Below are 17911 nucleotides of genomic sequence, written 5' to 3'. Positions count from 1 at the left end.
TGCATCTATCCACTTCATTTTTTCCCCCCACTCCCTTCTTCTGCCGCTGACTTCAGACAAGGCTCTGACTATAACAACAACTGGGGTCCATTTTCATCTACTTCCAGGGGGCTGCTACTGCTGTGAGAGAGTGTGTGAGAGTGGAAAGGAGTGGGGGTGTGTATGCATGGTATGGTGGGAGAAGTGTGGAGGGAGCCAAGCCAGATATGACAGTGGAAAAACAATCAAGAATATAAGAGGAGCCGGAGCGATCAGATAAGCAGCTTAACTTTGCTCTCGATTTTTCGGAGCTGCTTGAAAGTGTTTTCAAATTTATTTTCGTGCCTTTCCGTTTGTTCGTCCTCCCGTCTTTTTTGTGCCTTTTTACTTCCTGGGGGGGGGGGCGGGGGGGGGGGGGGGGGGGTCATCTGTCTTCATTAATCGTGAAGACACCAGCATTTCAGTGGCCGTCATGCACACTGGCTGAGCTTTAATGAAGACAGATGCCCTGTCAGTGGAGGCTGAGGCCAGAGGGGACTCCAGCCAAGCCAGGCTGCTCTGCTTAGCTAGGGGAGCCCTGATGATAACAAGATGAGATTTGTTTATTTAATCAATCAGGCCTCTATGGTCCTTTCCTTTTAACCCATTCACACACATGCACACATTTAAAAATTAGGCCTCAGATTCCAGAAGTATATTTTTCTTTCAGGTCTTTGTTCCACACAATCAAAGTTAAAAAAAAGGAAAGGGGGAAAAAAAAGTCTAGGGACGCTGCCCTGAGGGTGAGAGATCTAAGTTAGCAGAGCAGAGCAAAGTGGCTGGTGTGGTGTACTGTTTCAAACCCAGTGTGCCCAATAACCTTTGTAAACAAAGCTGTCCTATCCCTGCACAAGGAGCCATAATGCCCCTCTTTGCTGAAGCAGTTGCCTCTCATTGTCCTCATCAATGAAGCTGATGAATTGATGTTTGAGTCTGATATCTCATTAAGCCAGCCCAGCTGCACAACAGAGGGACCTGTCTGGCTCTTAATGCCACAGTCACACAAGCACGCACACTGCACACCAAAATAGCCACTGTGTTTGTAAAGCGAGTCACCTGGCCCTGGATTAATACAATAATATACTGTTGTCACACAGGTTTTTTTCCATTTGTAAAAAGAATTCAACTCTTTAGCAATGCACTCTACCATTTGAGGATAAAAAAAACAAACAAGTTTTACCAGAAATGCAAAAACTGTATTTCTCTGATAACCTGTGTGGAGAATGTGATGAGAAAATGTTTGTCTGCCCTAAATCTTTCACAAAATGGTTACAACCTCCTCTCTTTGTAGTAAATCTTCAGCGGTGATAAGTGTCACTGCTGTTGGCCATTAGCCAGGGACAATCGGAGGACTTAAAAGTGTGTGGTCAGTTTTCTTGTTTTTTTGTTCAGGAGTGGGAGACCTTAATGTCAGAGGTTAGGCAGAGGCTACAGCCTGGCCAATGTCAGATCTACTGCATGTGTGGTAAGCTTGTCAGCTTGCTGAAAAGGAGACTCTTTCAACCAGCTTGGCTTGTGTAATGCTCTTAAGTGCCTTATGCCACAGAGCTGGTACTACATCTGAGCTGGCCTACACATAAGGATAATGGACACTGATTTAGTCGTACGTCAATGAGAACTGAATTAGTCAACTGCCAGGGAAGCCATTTGAGACAGCCTATGCTGACCAATCCTCTCTCTGTCAATGTTCATTTGCTTAGAAGAATGAGGCAATTACGTTTAGCAGTTCTCCAGGGTCAGAAGAAGGGAAAGTGTTTTTTTCTCACCAAAGTACACTCTTAGCTCGATGTTTTTGAGCACACTTCGGATTCTAAGTCTAACAAACGGTACATGTAAGAGCTGGACATGGCAGTAACAGATTGCTTGAGCAATTTGTCACTATGTGTGCCTTCACACACACACACACACGGGCACACACGCCTCTTTGTTTTCCCTTAATGTGCTGTTCAAATGTGAATTGAGGGGCTAATTGAAATGGGGGGGTATAGATCTCGGCAGCAGCGGTAGAGAAATAAGAGCTTCCTGTGACCGCTGGCACATTCTGGCCCGATCATTTTCTCCCTGATAGAAGTCTGCAGTTATTTCATTATAATTACAAAAGATTCAATTAAAAGATTAGAATGCCTGAGGGGGCAGGGCTGGGAATAGATGGTGGTATGTTGGTTAGGGGGTGACGTGTTTCTGTGTGGGTGTGTGTCAGAGAGAAAGAGGGACAGAAAAAAGAAACCATACTTACACTTCTAATCATTGTCACTCACGTCATGTGTTTATATAGCTGATTTTCTCAAGATAATGTCAAAGCAATGTGCTCAACTTTAAAGGAATAAGCCAGTCCAGGGTCAATGAGTTGTAATTGATATGAGGGAGGGAAAAAGCGTTAAGCAGGTTGCAACTAAATTAACTTTTTAAACAAGAAAAACATTAAGCTAGAAATGTGAAAAAACTGGCATCAAAGAAAAGTCTGCTTTTGGTTTTTGTCGCAAGCTTTAATTATAAAAAGCACCCCATTTAAAGTGCACTCTAAACTGTCATTATATCTAGGCCTGCACTACATTATAATAGGCTCTAAATTATTTATTAATGTGTTGAGGAATACAGTGTCCTGTGTGATATAATACTTTATTTTGCTGTAGCTCAGGCAGCTGCAGTATTCCTTGTTTTGTAATAAATAATACATAGCATCAGAGCCAAGATAGTCATTAAATAAAATCGCAGGCCTGTTGGTTCATTCAAACCTTACAATAGTTTATTGTGCAATGTTATATTACGCTGTGGAAATAATTTTAATAGTGTGAAGCCATTTTTGGTGTCAAACCTGCTTGTGCTGCAGTATCACACCACCTTGTTCACAGATCTCTCTCAGCCCTGCAGTAATAGCTGAGCCCATTAATAGGCAGCGCTGTCTATAAATAAACAGATTCAATCCTAGCAGTTGCTTCAAGTTTTTTCCACAGGGCCCCCTCCTGCGCATGGTTTCACTAATGCATAAATCAGAGAGTGTTAACCTACGCTTGTGTGTGTGGTGCCTGTATGCGGACTCCTCTGATCAATGTATGTACGGTTCAAGTTTACGTGTCTGCTTGGCTGCCGTTGGGCACCCAGACTGCTGTGTCAAAACCAGAGACGGACAGTGTGCCAAGCTGGATTCCTCAGGCCTGTGCTGGAATCTGGCTCCGCTCTAACAGCAGTTTATAGCCCCTCAGCAGCGTCAGTCGCACCGCTGTAAATAAAACTCGTCAACCGAATGTGAGTCCTTGAAAGGGCTGTTTTTGTTTTCCTGTCCGTCGTGTTTAAACAGTATTTCACAAGAGCGAGTACTCTGAAATTTTACGCGGGCTCGTGATCAGCTGACGGTTTGTGGATCGCAGCATGAAAAACGTGGCTGTTATGAGGCAACTGGGCTAGCAGTTTGCGTGAGCTCCAGATCAGTATAAAATCTGGACTTTTGTGAGTTCTTTCACAATAGTTTGCTGGTCCCAGAGGTGTTGTGGCTGCCCACCCTAACACCCGTGTCTGGCTGCTGCTATTGTAGCTGTTTACTGAGAACAGCTCTTTGCCTGCCAGGCACATTTTCCGTTGCACAAAGGCGTGGGCAATTGGCAAACTATGCATGTTTGCGTGCGTGTGTGTGCTGTATTAGTGCGTGCATCTGAAAGAGTTTATTTCACTGGTGAGCATGTGATGTACCACTGCACAAGCATGTTTGTTTATAGCATAGGAGAGTGTGCATGTCAGCTCAGAGCTGTGTGTGAGCTGGCTGTGGAGCGAGCAGTTCTGTTACTAGCGTGTTATTGACTGACGGCTTGGCTCGATTGTTGCTAGGGGCTCGGCGCTAGAAGAAGTGGAGCCCTCGTATAGCCAAGTCGGGTCTAGAAACCCAGACGAGTCCAACTGTCCTCCTCCTGTGTATGTGTGAATGGGTTGTGTTTACGCAGCCGACAGCGTTTGGCAGGGAGTGGTGAGCGGCTGGTGTAGTACAGCTATTATCTGGGCTCAGGGGTGGAGAGAGATGGATGAGGACTTGGCCTAGAGTGGGTGGAAGGAGGGGAGGACCGAGGGGAGGGAGGGAGGGAGGCAAATCGGTGTTGTTTTTCCCTTTGACATTAGTCAAATTCTGCCAATGCACATATGTGCAACTGACATGACCGTCCTTCTGGAAATGGTGCATGAGTTCATTTGTGTACACTTGCATTAGCTTGTATTGTTTGTGTTCCTTGTGTGTGTATTTTGCTCTAAGGAGGAACAGGTGTGTGTGTGTGTGTGTGTGTGTGTGTGTGTGTGTGTGTGTGTGTGTGTGTGTGTGTGCGTGTGTGCGTGTAAGCTGGCATGCCTGTAATTGTGAGCCTAGCTGACAGTTTGGGACTTTTTACAGGAAGAAGATGAATGCCAGTGGAGAAATTAACAGATGTCTATTTGAGTGTGTGTGTGTGCGTTTACGAGTGCACATGAAACCAGGTTATTGGAAGAAATCAGGTTAAACCAGGAAACAGGAGAATGTGTTCACATCATCAGAACTTTACATAAAGCTGGTCAGTAATCAGATTTCTCTGCAGCCTACTGTGGTGTTTTTTAACTAATACCGTCACGCTATACAGTTTCTCCTCTTGCTGTGTGCATGTCTCTCAGTATTAGGAATAATCTGCCTTTCAGCTGCTCTGACTTATTCATTGTAGCTTTGTTTTTAGGCAGATTTTGGATATTTATACTTTGGATAAAAGAACAGTTTCAGCATTCATCTTTCCTTTCATCCCACTGTGTTGCCTTCCCAGTGCTGCGTTTCCTGTTTCCCTGTTCCCTCTTTGGCACGCACACTTGTAATATCCCCGTTAATCCTGTTAATCCATTTAAGTGTAAACTAGTGTCTGCAAAATAAGGTTTCATTCAAAATCAGGTTACTCCAGAAAAAGAACTACTACCAGGTTACTAAAGTAATGTTAACACACATACTGTTTCTCTGGGCCCCTAGAGTCAATGTTTTGCTCTAAATCTGACACAAGAAGTGCATTCTCACCTAGACACGTGAGAGACACTCTCAAGCACAAAAAAAGCAGCACATGCTCTTTAGTGGCTACACAGGAGCAGATAATATGTCCATGTCTCCACCATAGCTTGACCTGTGAGTGAATGGGTACTGGCAGTAGCCTGTTATCATGCCTGGATTTATAAACTTCTACCTCACGGTAAGAACATCTCCCATTTGCCATAAAACACTAGAGACAAAACCAAACAGACAGACGGACAGCCAGTTTGACAGGAAACAATCCAGCAAATGAATTAGGGGCTGTTTGGGATGATTTATCGCCTGTTTAGGAATGCTCGATCCACTCAGGTTAGCTGCTGTTAAGGGAACTGACTGACTGGGTATTGCTTACGTTCCCAGTGATGTGTTCGCTCAATGGTAATTGTCAAAATGTCAAAATGTGTCTTTAATACTTCATATATTAGTCTTATGTGGAACTTTGTTTTGTGACACCTCTATAGACCGTAACGGAAGGAAATGAATCACTGTGTGGCTCAAAATCTGGCTGTCACATCAGCGATCTGAGCGCCTCCACCCAAACGGAGTTGGGCAACCTGTTGGCAGTTTGCTGCCAAGCAAAAGTGAAAAACTCTGATATGCATCACTGCTTCACTGAGACACTCAAAGCAGAAGTTTCTCAGAGTGGCTTTAATACCTTACAGGACTCTGTGGTTTTATGCCAGTTGAAGGGGACTGCTGATTCTCCAAAAGTTACTACTTATGCATGGATTGCTCACTCAGAAGTCAGGAAGCCACAGTCATTTTGTCACTGCTCTGCCAGTTTTGATCTTAGTCTCTTTGAGTTCTTCCTTCTGAACTTCTTCCAAGTGACTGTATAGAGGAAAATGCTGTGATAAATATGTATTTGGCAGATTAAAATCACAAGCTGGGTGCATGATTTTTATTTTTTTTAAAAATAGGGATCTGCATTCTATGTAACGCCATTTAAAAAGGCAAGAGAAACCGCTTTGTGTAGTGTGTGCAAACTCTTTGGCGTGGACATTTACATGTTGAGTGGAAATGAACTGTGTGCTGCTAGTCGTGGGCGTGCTTGTTCCTTCCAATAGGAGGTTTGCGTTTGCATGCTTTGGTGTGTGGTGCTTCCCCAATGTGCCGGAGTGAATACTACTGTTGTTGTTTACATTATCCGCCTTTCCACTCACTTCCTCTGACAGAGCAAGGCTGCAGCCACGGCTGGGCTACTTCTACTTTTGTAGGTTTCTATTGTTGTGGGGAGGAAGCAATAGCAATTGAACGAGCGCTAGTGGCCTTGCCAAAGACAGACAGGTGAGAGCCAGGGCTACAGATGGTGAGAGGAAGTCTGGGAGGACGAGAAACAACCCGAGGATCAAAGACTCAGGGTTTCCCTCGATGACTGTTTTCTCCTCTCCTCTCTCCTCACCTCGCCTGCGCGCCTGTTTCTGCTCTCTGTCTGCTCCCTTGCTTGCCTGTGAACTGTCCTGTCTTCTTGATGTGATCAATGGCCCAGCACTGTGCCGGGTTGCCAGGTTTGGGTTCACTCCTCAGTCACTGGAGGTGAGCTGTGCTCCTCTGTGGTGGGCAGATGAAGAGTCAGCTGGAGCTCACGGCAGGGATGAGGGGGTGCATTTTTTCCACAGATCTGCACTTGACTGTCTGGTTTTTCCAGCACTGGTCATAAAAGGCCACTGACTGTCTGAAATATTTTTATTGACGTTATATTTTCATCATTTTTTCCTATCCTTAATACCTTCTTGCACTGGTTTGGTACAAGGACATTTGAAGGAAACTTTATTTGCTGGGTTCATTGGGGACAGGCGGCTCAGCAGACGAGTTTGGCTGTTTGAAAGCAGCTTGTGTGTTTGTTGACAGGGCTGTGTGGTGCAGGAAAAGGGGGGTGCACGCTGCCAAATGTTTGCTTGGCCGACTCCATCAAGAAAATATCAAAAGGCCCTTTATGAGGTGCTGTAAAGAAGACCAGGTGTTTTGAGAACACCACCAGACTCCAGGGGTAATTCCACTTTTTAAAACATGCCCCGAGGATACATTCTTGTCCCACCTGCTGCCTTTCCTGCTTTTTTTATTTTTAAAGGAAAAAGGGGTTTTAAAAAAAGCCCCCCAAAAAGATGAAAATGTGCCTTGGCAGCAGCTTGTGTGCCATGTCACATTGTGTCATTCTCCAAAAGTCCACAGTTTTGTCATTAGTACTCACACAAGCCATGAGCAAATGGGAAAATGTTTTTACTCAACATACTGCTCTGGCGTCAGATCGCATGCGTGCGTCACAAATGTTCATGGATGTGTTTGTCTCATTGCTTTCTTCTGGTTCCCAGAGAATGGGTTAAATTCCTGAAGGAATGTGTTTCTTAATATCTATTTTCAACTCTCAAACCCGAGCCATCTCCTGATTGGCTGTCTTCTTTTCCTATAAACCTCATTTCTAATGGCAGCATAGTGATGCCTCTTTACAGGCGTGTTAGTGTGTCAGTCTGTGGGAGACCAGGTGATGAGCTTTCTGACAGCTGTTGAAAGGCGTTGCTACTGCTCATCACCTTTAATGAAAGTACCCCCCTCCCCTGTCAACACAGTCAGGAATTCCTCCCATTTTTCTCAGTGTTTTTTTGACTCCACTTCTTTGTTTCTCTCTGTTATAGCTCGGTGCCATTTTGAGTGCTTGTGTAACTCCTATGGGTTATATATAGGTAGGTGAAACAGAATAGCAGTGGGAAATGAGAGCACATGTATGGAGGTGTAGCAGTAAGGGATACTGAGAAGTGGCTACAAAAGCCAGTGACGAAGATCCTCCGGAAACGCTGGTACTGAAAAGAGGAAGGAAGCAGGTCTGTTGTGTGGGACCTTGTAGCAGAAGCCTCAAGAGTGATAGCAGGAAGACACGGGCAAAAACAAAACAGAGAAGGAGAGTAATATGTACTGGCACCACTGACAAGGGTGTGGTACTACTTTCTTTTCCTCTTTCATGAAACCCACTTCTTTACAGAAATCTATTCGTGTGCTGATGGTCAGTCAGTCGTACCCTATGGTGCTGTAGCCTCTGCCATGGTGTAGAGGGCCAAAGGCACCCTTGAAAGCCCCACCTAGTGTGCCAGCAATTCTCCCAGCCCACTGTTCACCATCCTCTCCCAATCTGCTGTCCTTCTGCCACTACTCTCTGCCCAGTCCCCAACCCTCTTTTCAGATTGAACCCTACTGTGTGCCCCTCTCTCCCCCTCTGCCTCAAAGTCTCGACAAGAGCTACAACTTTGCAGGATCTTTAGTGAAAATAGAGGTGGAGACAAAGGCATGCCCGTGCTTGCAGTTTAGCACTAACAGGGAAAACATCAACAGAATGAGTCGCACACATAGAGGAGGGGGTGTTTTAGTGGGGAACACTGGAGCTCAGTGGTGCACTGTTACAAACAGTCCGGGCATTTGCAAGTGAAATATACACTATAGAGACAGAGCAGAGCCGCTGGCTGGAGTTGCACGTGAACGTTGCACAAGCACAAAAATAAACACCTACACATATCCTACAGATGTATTGCACTGTGAGTGCACTGTGCCCAGACAGAATACGTCTAAGCGTTTGCTCTCACATGCCAAGGCTAGAACTTTTGGAACAGTGTCCCACTGAAGATTCAATCACTTCAACAGGTCACGTACACAAAATCTGCAAGCCTATTGTGAAAGAATATTTGTTACAGTGCCAGAATGTCATATGCTGCTCAGTTAAAAGGAGTGTGTTGCAACACAAAACAGGAGCTGCATAGTCATGCGTTTGCTCACATACATTAGAAACACTCCTTTTTCCAGCTGAGTGAACAGCAGGCAGCCTCAGTGTTGCCAGGAAGTCCTCTGATTTTTGTCTTTTTTCTTTAGTATTTCTCCTTGTTCTGGCTTTCTTTTCTATTCTGTTGGATCTCTTGATACTAAAGGGAGTTCGATTGGCCCGGTTAACTTGACCTAGAATTCACTGTAATTGACCTAGTTGAATTCACCTTCAGCTAAACAGCTATTTCTGTCTTGTGCAGTTATATCTCACATCTAATGAGGCTGTGGTGAATGCTGCAATGCTCATCCCACTCACGCTGAAGTATTTTAGTGTAATGTTGCTGTGTGTTTGTAGGTTGTAGCCACTGAGTGTGTATATGGGACCAACTTGCTCAGTGGCAGCGGGACCACTTGTGCACAGCAATGCAACATGGGATCAGAGAATAAACTGATACTTAGCAGGAAGCTAACAGTGACTGTTGATAACTTAACTACACCTTCTTCCTGCCTTTCTTTTTCTTCTTCTCCTCCCCCAACAGCAGCACCCATCCCACCTACCCCACTCCTCTTCTCATCTGTCTGTCATCAGCTCACAGGCCTTAGACAGCGGATTGTCATGCAAATGGTGCCCCAGGCCTCAAAGCGCTGATAAGGAGGGCCTCTCATTTCACTGGGCTTTGTTTTCTAAACAGTGATGAGCTGAGTTGAAGAGACTGAGAAAAGGGGCTCGGGGTAGCTGTCTGAATGGGCCCTCTGACTGTGGCGCCCTGGGGTAAGTGGTACAGGGGATTTGGATGGAGTAGGCTGAATGAGGCAAAGTCTTGGAGGCGGATTCAGGAGTCATGTTCTCTGGCAGGAACCAGGTTCAACGTGTTGACAGAGCCTGATGTATTCTCTCTGTCACCGCTGCCCGGGTTTTCTCCAAGATGGACTTTCTCTCTTTGGCCCGCTTTCTTTATCCATTTAGACGGTGTCAGTCAGTGTTCGTTACTTGACGCCACATATGGTTTGTCCTTTTCTAAGGGGTTGTCAGCGCTCGGTCTGGAGCCTCATTTGCTGCTGTTATTATTGCATAAACAGTGGTTCATGGCGCGTTCAGAGGGTTTCTGTTCTCCCACTGACCCTGCCGTTTTGTTACATTCTGGCCAAGGAGATATGAGACTTGCTGTAGAAACATTCAGGGGGCGTAAACTTTGGATTTTAGATTGATTTGTGCATTTGGCTTTGGGATTGGTCTAAAAACTAATGGAAAACATCTTTGACTTCAGCAAAATGAGGTTTTCAAAGGAGGACTGTGGATTTCTGAAGAGTCGCATATAAAAATGCATATGAAAAACAGATGTTTAGGCAGCAGGCAAGAAAAAAAAAATGTCTGACATATTTCTGTTACTATCATTAATAAGGTAGTTGCAGGCCAGTCAGAGCAGCTACAGCAGAAGTAGTAGTAATCGTCAACTTGGTCTTGAACAAGACTTGCCCTCAGGAGCAACATTGTCCTCCCCCTCTCCCTCCCCTCCCCTTCCCCTTTCTCTGTTTTATATCAAATTCCTCTTTTTACACCCTCTTTTTTTCTCTCCTTTTTGAAGTCTCCTCTCTCTAGTAAAAAAAGCCATGCTGGTGGTTTTTGATTCTGCTTTGGGTGTGAGAGGGGGGAGCAAGTCGGGTGGGGGGTTGTAGGTTAAGTTTAGGCAAGTCCTCTGTGCTTTCCATTGAAGGTGCTGGGGAGAGGTGGGGGCAGTAAAAGTTAGAATTTTAGAGCCTGCCTGTTTTTTATTTTATGATTGGCTTTCTCTCTCTCTCTCTCTCTCTTTTTACGGGCTGTCAGCTACAGCTGGTGGTGTGAATAGCTGCCCAAGGTGACCGAGTCCCAATAAAGTGCAGGCCAGCCGGGCTGGGGCCTCCAGTCCAGCCATGGGACTGCCTTTATAAGCCAACTTACGAGCCTAGTCCTCTGTTAAAACCTGGCAGGGCTGCACTGAGGAATTTAGGGCCAGGAAACAAGAGAAAAATAGGGTTTGTGTGTCAGGGGGTGGTGGTGGGATGCAGAGTAGGGGGTTGAAGTTAGAGGGTGACCAAGGGTGAAAGTGTTTGTGTGCAAGTCTGTGTCTGTGTGTGCTTGTGTGTGCATGGGGAGGGGGTGTATGTGTGTGTCCGTGACTTTGTGCAGGCTAGAACGTGTGGTTAGCATCTAATATTTCTCAGGGGAAGTATGGAATCCATACCCTGCACACTTGAACTTTCCAAAAGAGCCTATATGGGGTCCACTTTGGAATATAATGAAGTGTAATGTACCATATCAAGTATGTGACTCGAGTAAGCACTAATGTCACAGCTGCGTCCCAGTTTTTGAGACGTAAAATCAGGGCTCTGCACCAGCTTTGCGTGTCCATGCGTGTGTCATGTGCCTATGCTGTGCGTGCAAGATGTTCACATGAGCTGTTGTCAGTGTGTGGAATGAGGAAAAGCCAGCTTTGACTCTTGACTTTTCTCAACTCATTAGCTCGCTCTGTTACCTGTCCTTATCAAAGAACCTGTCAGACACTGTCAGTTACATCTTAGTGATGTAAAAAGCAGTTTTCCAACAGCTGTCAAAGAGCCCTTCTTCTCTTATTTATTGTCTTTACATAGAGCAGAGGGTTCTATGTGAAAACAATATGACAATATGTTCTATGCGATATCCCCAAAGGGCCCCTGAGTTTGGCTCCTTAGTGATAATTGGTACCAGGAAATAGAAACACTTCCTTGATAGTTCATATGTTATTTATCTTTTGAGACTTAAATGTGTCTCACTCCACGTCCAGGCAAAATGTTTACCAAGCAAGCATGACTGTTAATCAGTATCTCTTGCTGGAACCTCAGTCATATCTGTCATGTCATTTCTTAATGTGGTTATCTATCCACATCTGCTACATGTATTCACAACTCCACCTGTGGCATTTGCAAAGTGAGTAATAGCTGTAAGATAATGACTAGTAACTGATCATGTGCTCCACTGTCTTTTCTTTCCATGTTCACAGCGGTGGAGACCCAGAGCAACAGCTCAGAGGAGATGGTACCCAGTTCTCCGTCTCCACCTCCCCCACCTCGAGTCTACAAGCCCTGCTTTGTGTGCCAGGACAAGTCCTCCGGGTACCACTACGGGGTCAGCTCATGTGAAGGCTGCAAGGTGAGAAGAACTGATCTTTTGAACACTGGGTTTTCTGAAATAAAAAACATTTTGATTCTCTATTTTGCATTCACATGATAAAAGGGGGATGGACAAAGGGCAGGCTGAAAGAGATACAGCGATATGTCACAGCCTTTATAATGATAACTGTATTGCACATTCTCCCTTGCCCTCTTCCCTTTTGTGTCTTGCTTCCTGATGTTCCAGGGTTTCTTCCGTCGCAGTATCCAGAAGAACATGGTGTACACTTGCCACCGAGACAAAAACTGTCAAATTAACAAGGTCACACGCAACCGTTGTCAGTACTGCAGGCTGCAGAAGTGCTTCGAGGTCGGCATGTCAAAGGAAGGTGAGTTGAAGAGCGTTGAAGATATAGAGAGACCCGTTTGGAAAACAGGGTCACTCTCTCACTTGCACATAGAGACTGAGAAACTAGGCAGCAAAGACAGAAGCAGATGATGAGCCTACCAGGGGTGGTGATCAGGGCGAGGCTGGGCACTGTACCAATCATATGACTAATCCCTTTACAAAATGAATCTGACTTCCTGTTTCACCACAAAACCTCGCCCCTCTGGCCAGCACACAGACACTGCTTTCATTCATAAAGACAACACGGGAGAAAACAAGATTTGGGAGTTTTGACCAACGTAATGAGAACAGGATTCACACCATTTGCGCAATCAGAAACACCAGTTTTTTGAGCGGGGGGGCTTTTTATTTCAACCTTTTGTGTAGCCAGCTGCGTGTAAGTGGCAGTTTCTTGCCCTTCATGAAGCCCGGGGGACATGTATGTGGGTGTAATGTTTGTGTGGGATGTGTGTTAAGACCGGGATCACATTGTGCCTCTGCTATTACTGGATATCCTGAGAGGAAGGAAAGTATGGGAGGAGGAGGAGGTGGTGGGAGAAGAGGCAGAGAGAGGGAGAGAGCGGACTGGCTTATGTGCACCGGTCAAGTGGATAGAGAGATGGACAAGGAAGCCAGCGGGTGATAAGAAGGAGATAGCCAGTGTCCGTGCCGGGCCTCAAGGAAATATGTTAATGCTGTTAAGAGCAGAAAGGTTCTGGTTTCCACTAGCGTGTAACATCTCCTTGGCAGCGGTGAAAGACACTGAACATGAATGCTGAGTTTGTTTTCAAATGTCATTACAGATAGATTAAATTAACTTTCTGTATGAGCTTTAACATTGTATGTGGAACTAATTTTGTACAAGGTAGTGACGAATATGTCTCCGAACCACTGTTTATTTTTCTCCCCTTTACCTAGCGGTGCGCAATGACAGAAACAAGAAGAAGAAAGATGTGAAGGAGGAGGTTGTTCTTCCGGAGAGCTATGAGCTAAGCGGAGAGCTAGAGGAGCTAGTCAATAAAGTCAGCAAAGCTCATCAAGAAACTTTCCCATCACTTTGCCAACTGGGCAAATACACCACCGTAAGTCATGCGCATAAACCCCTATCTTTCACTGCTGCATTTGGAAACTTTCTCTCAGCTACGTCAGCAGCGAACGCTCCCAGATTGCATGCTTATGAAAATTCGCAGTAACTTTCCCAACATAGTGGTGGCTTAACTAATGCAGTTCCCCATTAAGCCATCTGTGTGGCCTCGGAGTGATTGATGCAACATGTAAATGGAATTCTTTCCCCACAGTTGATTGATGCAAAATGTAAATGTGTTGCGAGGCTTGGTGAATCTTGCCTTTGATACAAACGTGGTTGCACACCTCCTCTTGTATGACATGCTGAACTGTGGGTGTTTTTGTTTGTTCAGAACTCCAGCTCGGACCATCGAGTCCAGCTCGATCTAGGGCTATGGGACAAGTTTAGTGAGCTCTCCACCAAATGCATCATCAAGATAGTAGAATTTGCCAAGCGGCTGCCAGGTTTCACCAGCCTCACCATCGCTGACCAAATCACTCTGCTTAAGTCCGCCTGCCTGGACATACTGGTGAGGAGCTTTTGTTTTCCCTTCTGCCCTCTTCACTCACTTTTTGTAAATAAATGATTCTGTCAAAGCTTATGCTGAGATATGGGTATGCTTCCATCCGGTGGTAAGAAGTGGTAGTGCATTCAAGTTTGCCCAGATAATACAAAATCTATCATATAAATATACACAAATAGACTGCCTCTGGAGCAGTTAGCTATCATTTTTAGCTACTGCAGATATTTTTAGTGTTGTAAGAAGTCATATTACACTACTTCACATTTTTTAATGCTCAAAAAGTTTTACACCCTGTTTTGCTTTTCAGATGCTGAGAATCTGCACACGCTACACTCCAGAACAGGACACTATGACGTTCTCAGATGGCCTGACTCTGAACCGGACTCAGATGCACAATGCGGGCTTTGGACCGCTTACAGACCTGGTTTTTGCCTTTGCAGGCCAACTTCTACCCCTGGAGATGGATGATACAGAAACCGGTCTCCTCAGCGCCATCTGCCTCATCTGTGGAGGTACTGCAGCATGCGCCTACTCTTGATTGGTCTGTTATAAAGAGGAAAGGACTTAAACGAAATAAAAATTAAACATATTTGATTTTGTATGTAAGAGATGATTTTAAACTGTGCCGTTTATTTAAAAAAAAGAGAGAATGAGAACATATGTTTGCTGCTTTTTTGACTAGACCGCATGGATTTAGAGGAGCCCCAGAAAGTGGATAAGCTACAGGAGCCTCTGCTTGAGGCTTTAAAGATCTATGCCCGTCGTCGCCGCCCCAACAAACCCCACATGTTCCCACGCATGCTGATGAAGATTACTGACCTCAGGGGCATCAGTACGAAGGGTAAGAATGGAGAGTGCTTTCTAAGATTGAACTCTGTACACTTTCCTAAGGTCCTTGCCAGAAGAATACATCTTTTACAGGACACTCTACTAGTTCCACTTCACTCTTTGTTTTATTCTTTATAATGTGTCCATGTATTTTGAGAAGTAATTATATAAATTATCCACAAACTCCTTGCTTTCTGTTTTCAGGTGCAGAGAGAGCTATCACTCTGAAGATGGAGATTCCAGGGCCGATGCCTCCTTTGATCAGGGAAATGCTCGAGAATCCGGAGGCCTTCGACGACCAAACAGAGAGCAATGAGAGCCCGCCGCCTCCACCACCGCCCCCACCACCACCTGCACCTCCAGCCCTGGTTCTAAAGCAGGAGGCTGAGGATGAGGACGACAGCTGGGCCACCGAAAACGGCAGCGAGCCCTCACCGGAAGAGGAGGACGAAGACGACGATGACGATGTGGGAGACGAAGATCGAGACAGGGGCTCGGACAGTGACGGGGAGCCCTGGGTGTTTTAACTTCCATAGATGGGTCGAGGAAAGGCCTTGCTCGGAGGGCGCAGTGAAAAGAGCATTTCATACATAGACACACAGATTCATCACACACCAACACACACACACACATACACACACACACACACACACACACACGCATACAAGCATATAAGTAAACATACACATATATAGCACAACCTCATTCACGCTTCCACCTCAAGAAAATGCTGGCCTTCCCTTCTCCCTCTCTCTCTCCTGACTGCACATCATTGTGTCCTCCTCAACTGAGCACAGCAGAGCCTTAAGCGTATAGACATTTCTAACTCAGGCCACACGGTCCATGACAAGTGAAATGCAGAAAAAATGAGAGGTCAAGGGAGAGATGACGGTAAACCAGATGAACTCCTGGCACGGCCAAGAGAGAAGTTAACGTGACAAAAAGAACATAACCTCTTTGAGAAAGCTAAATGTTTGTTGTTTTCTCCCCCCTACCCCCCCTTACTATTGTCGTTTATATCTAAACAGGGGAGCCTCCAAACTAGACACCAGAACTAAGCAGTTGATTTTGATTGATTACAACAAGCACATTTGTCAAATGAAAAGCAAGAGTACAGGGCAAAGCCAAATTGAGTATGCAACTCTTTTGTTGTTATTTTTAAATATTGTTTTCATTCTTTTTTTTTTTTCCTTTTTTCAGTTTATGAATAAGTCCATACATATCTATATACCATTATATTTTGTTTTTTATTTGTTATTCTGGTTTTATATATGAATCCTTTAGACAAGTTTTTATCTTTGAAGAGCTTTCCTGAGAAAATATTCAGAGGGAAAGAAGGGTAATCAGAACTGGCTGGGTCTTCCTTATCAGCTACATATGCTTAGCTCGGGCTTCTTGGAGCACTTTGGCTCACTGTGGATGATAATCAACCCAGGACTTTCTTTTTTGTTGCAGTGACTTAACCAGTTTCTGTTATCAGGTAATTGGCATTATTCTTTTATGCTGTTGTTGCAGCCAGCATATGCTGTCAGTGCAGGAAGTAAGTATCTTTGTGCCAAAGTTAGGAACAGTCATCTGTGGAGTGTGAGTTTAACTACTGGCAGGGACTCCAGATACAATCCAGCGGTCCTCATGGCAGAATGCTCACTCACATATGCACTAAAAACACACTCTAATTATCTTGGACAGTGTATCCACACAAGCGCATAGAACAAACATACACACTCCTCTCGCTCTATGCTGAGTGGTAGCAGATGTGCCAACCTGGCACAAAGTGCCGGGATCGGAGATTTAAACTTGACCGTATATATGTAGCACTTTTGTGATCATCTGTTTAAGCAAGGCACATCTCTTCCATTAAGTGTAGAGCCACTGTCTGTGAGCATATATCCCAGTTAGCATGTCAAAACCGATGGTAACATCAACATATTAAATACAACGGATCTTAGAGCACTCCCTGATGATATCAGTAGATTAGCACACTCATTCAACACAGATAAAACCATCCAAACATACTAGTATCATATGCATCAACACAACCATTAAAGGCATATGCAAAGCAGGAATCTTTATGGAAGACATTTTGGAATCAGACTCAGGGCTTTTCAGTAAGGACCAAACCCTAGCTGCTTCCCAGCATGCTAGAAACAGGCAATATTTATGCGTGCATTCTTGACTATGCGATTCTCAACCCCACTTTGTGTAAATAGAAGATGACAAGTCTGAAAAACAGCATGGATACCAGTCTGACTCCCCTCAGAGCGAGGAGGGACCACCATCATCGTCATCATCATCATAATCATCGTCCCACCTGCGTTCACACTGGTATCCATGCAGGAAACTGCCCTCTCATCCTAAAAAGCCATTATATCATCTTGTCTTCTTGTGTATATTCTCACTTTTTTTTGAAGAAGAAGAAGAGTGGAGGATTATGTGTTCTCATGTATCATTTCTTTATTGCCAAAATGTCACAGTGGGCGATCAGCTTGGAAAGCACGGCTGATATACAGTACAGAGGTTTTTTCTCTCCCTCTTTGAAGCAATACGAACATAGTTTCTGTAGCAGCGAGAGGTCCCATCCTCTAAATATGGGCAGGTCTCCTCATTGTGTGTGTGTGTGTGTGTGTGTGTGTGTGTGTGTGTGTGTGTGTGTGTGTGTGTGCGCGCGCGCGCGGGTGTGCACGTGAGTGTGAATGCTTTAGAAAGTTTTCAGTCATGGGTGGATGTCCTTGGCATGGTGCTGTCACACAGAAACTCTCGTGTGACCTCATCCTTTCTCTCTCTGCTAGGCCGTCACGGTGATAGTGACGGTAATGCAGGCAAAACTTTGAGATTATGTTATGTGTTATGTTATTGTTTTTTTTCAACATGGCCAAGGTGTTGTTCTTCCTCTGTTTATGTCAACTCTTGTCATACAAAGAAAAGCCATATAAACAGTGAGAGGCACAATAAACTACTTTTGAGAGATTCCTGGACTTTTCTTTATTACCATTTCTTTGTGCTAAAAATGATGTGATGTGTAAGTTCGCTTATACCAGTGTCAAACTAATGAAGCACAGTAAACTGCACTTTTGAATGAACATAATCATTCATTACCGGGGTGCAGCAGTAGAGGGAGCTCTTGCACTGTGACTGCAGCAGCGTTCACTGCTTGGAGGATAAGGGCAGGGTCTGTTGGGTCATGGAGAGCTGTGG

At 44.9% G+C, this 17911-nt stretch overlaps 1 protein-coding gene across 3 annotated transcripts in view; it reads left to right on the top strand.

Moving 5' to 3' along the window:
• The window catches only part of rarga (retinoic acid receptor gamma a), a 42030-nt gene extending 24346 nt beyond the window's left edge, over window positions 1–17684 (top strand). For all 3 annotated transcript variants that reach the window (XM_013273144.3, XM_013273145.3, XM_013273146.3), the window contains 7 exons: window positions 11803–11951; window positions 12159–12300; window positions 13218–13381; window positions 13718–13894; window positions 14196–14400; window positions 14571–14729; window positions 14921–17684. In XM_013273144.3, coding sequence (XP_013128598.1) covers window positions 11803–11951; window positions 12159–12300; window positions 13218–13381; window positions 13718–13894; window positions 14196–14400; window positions 14571–14729; window positions 14921–15243 — 1319 coding nt within the window. In that variant the 3' untranslated portion in view covers window positions 15244–17684. The remainder of the gene's footprint in view (window positions 1–11802; window positions 11952–12158; window positions 12301–13217; window positions 13382–13717; window positions 13895–14195; window positions 14401–14570; window positions 14730–14920) is intronic.
• The last annotated feature ends 227 nt before the right edge of the window (window positions 17685–17911 follow it).

This window comes from Oreochromis niloticus, linkage group LG20 (assembly GCF_001858045.2).
Source record: "Oreochromis niloticus isolate F11D_XX linkage group LG20, O_niloticus_UMD_NMBU, whole genome shotgun sequence".
Classification (NCBI taxonomy): Eukaryota; Metazoa; Chordata; class Actinopteri; order Cichliformes; family Cichlidae; genus Oreochromis; species Oreochromis niloticus.
The sequence above is the reverse complement of the archived record's forward strand: the minus strand, read 5'-3'. Positions and strand labels throughout refer to the sequence as shown.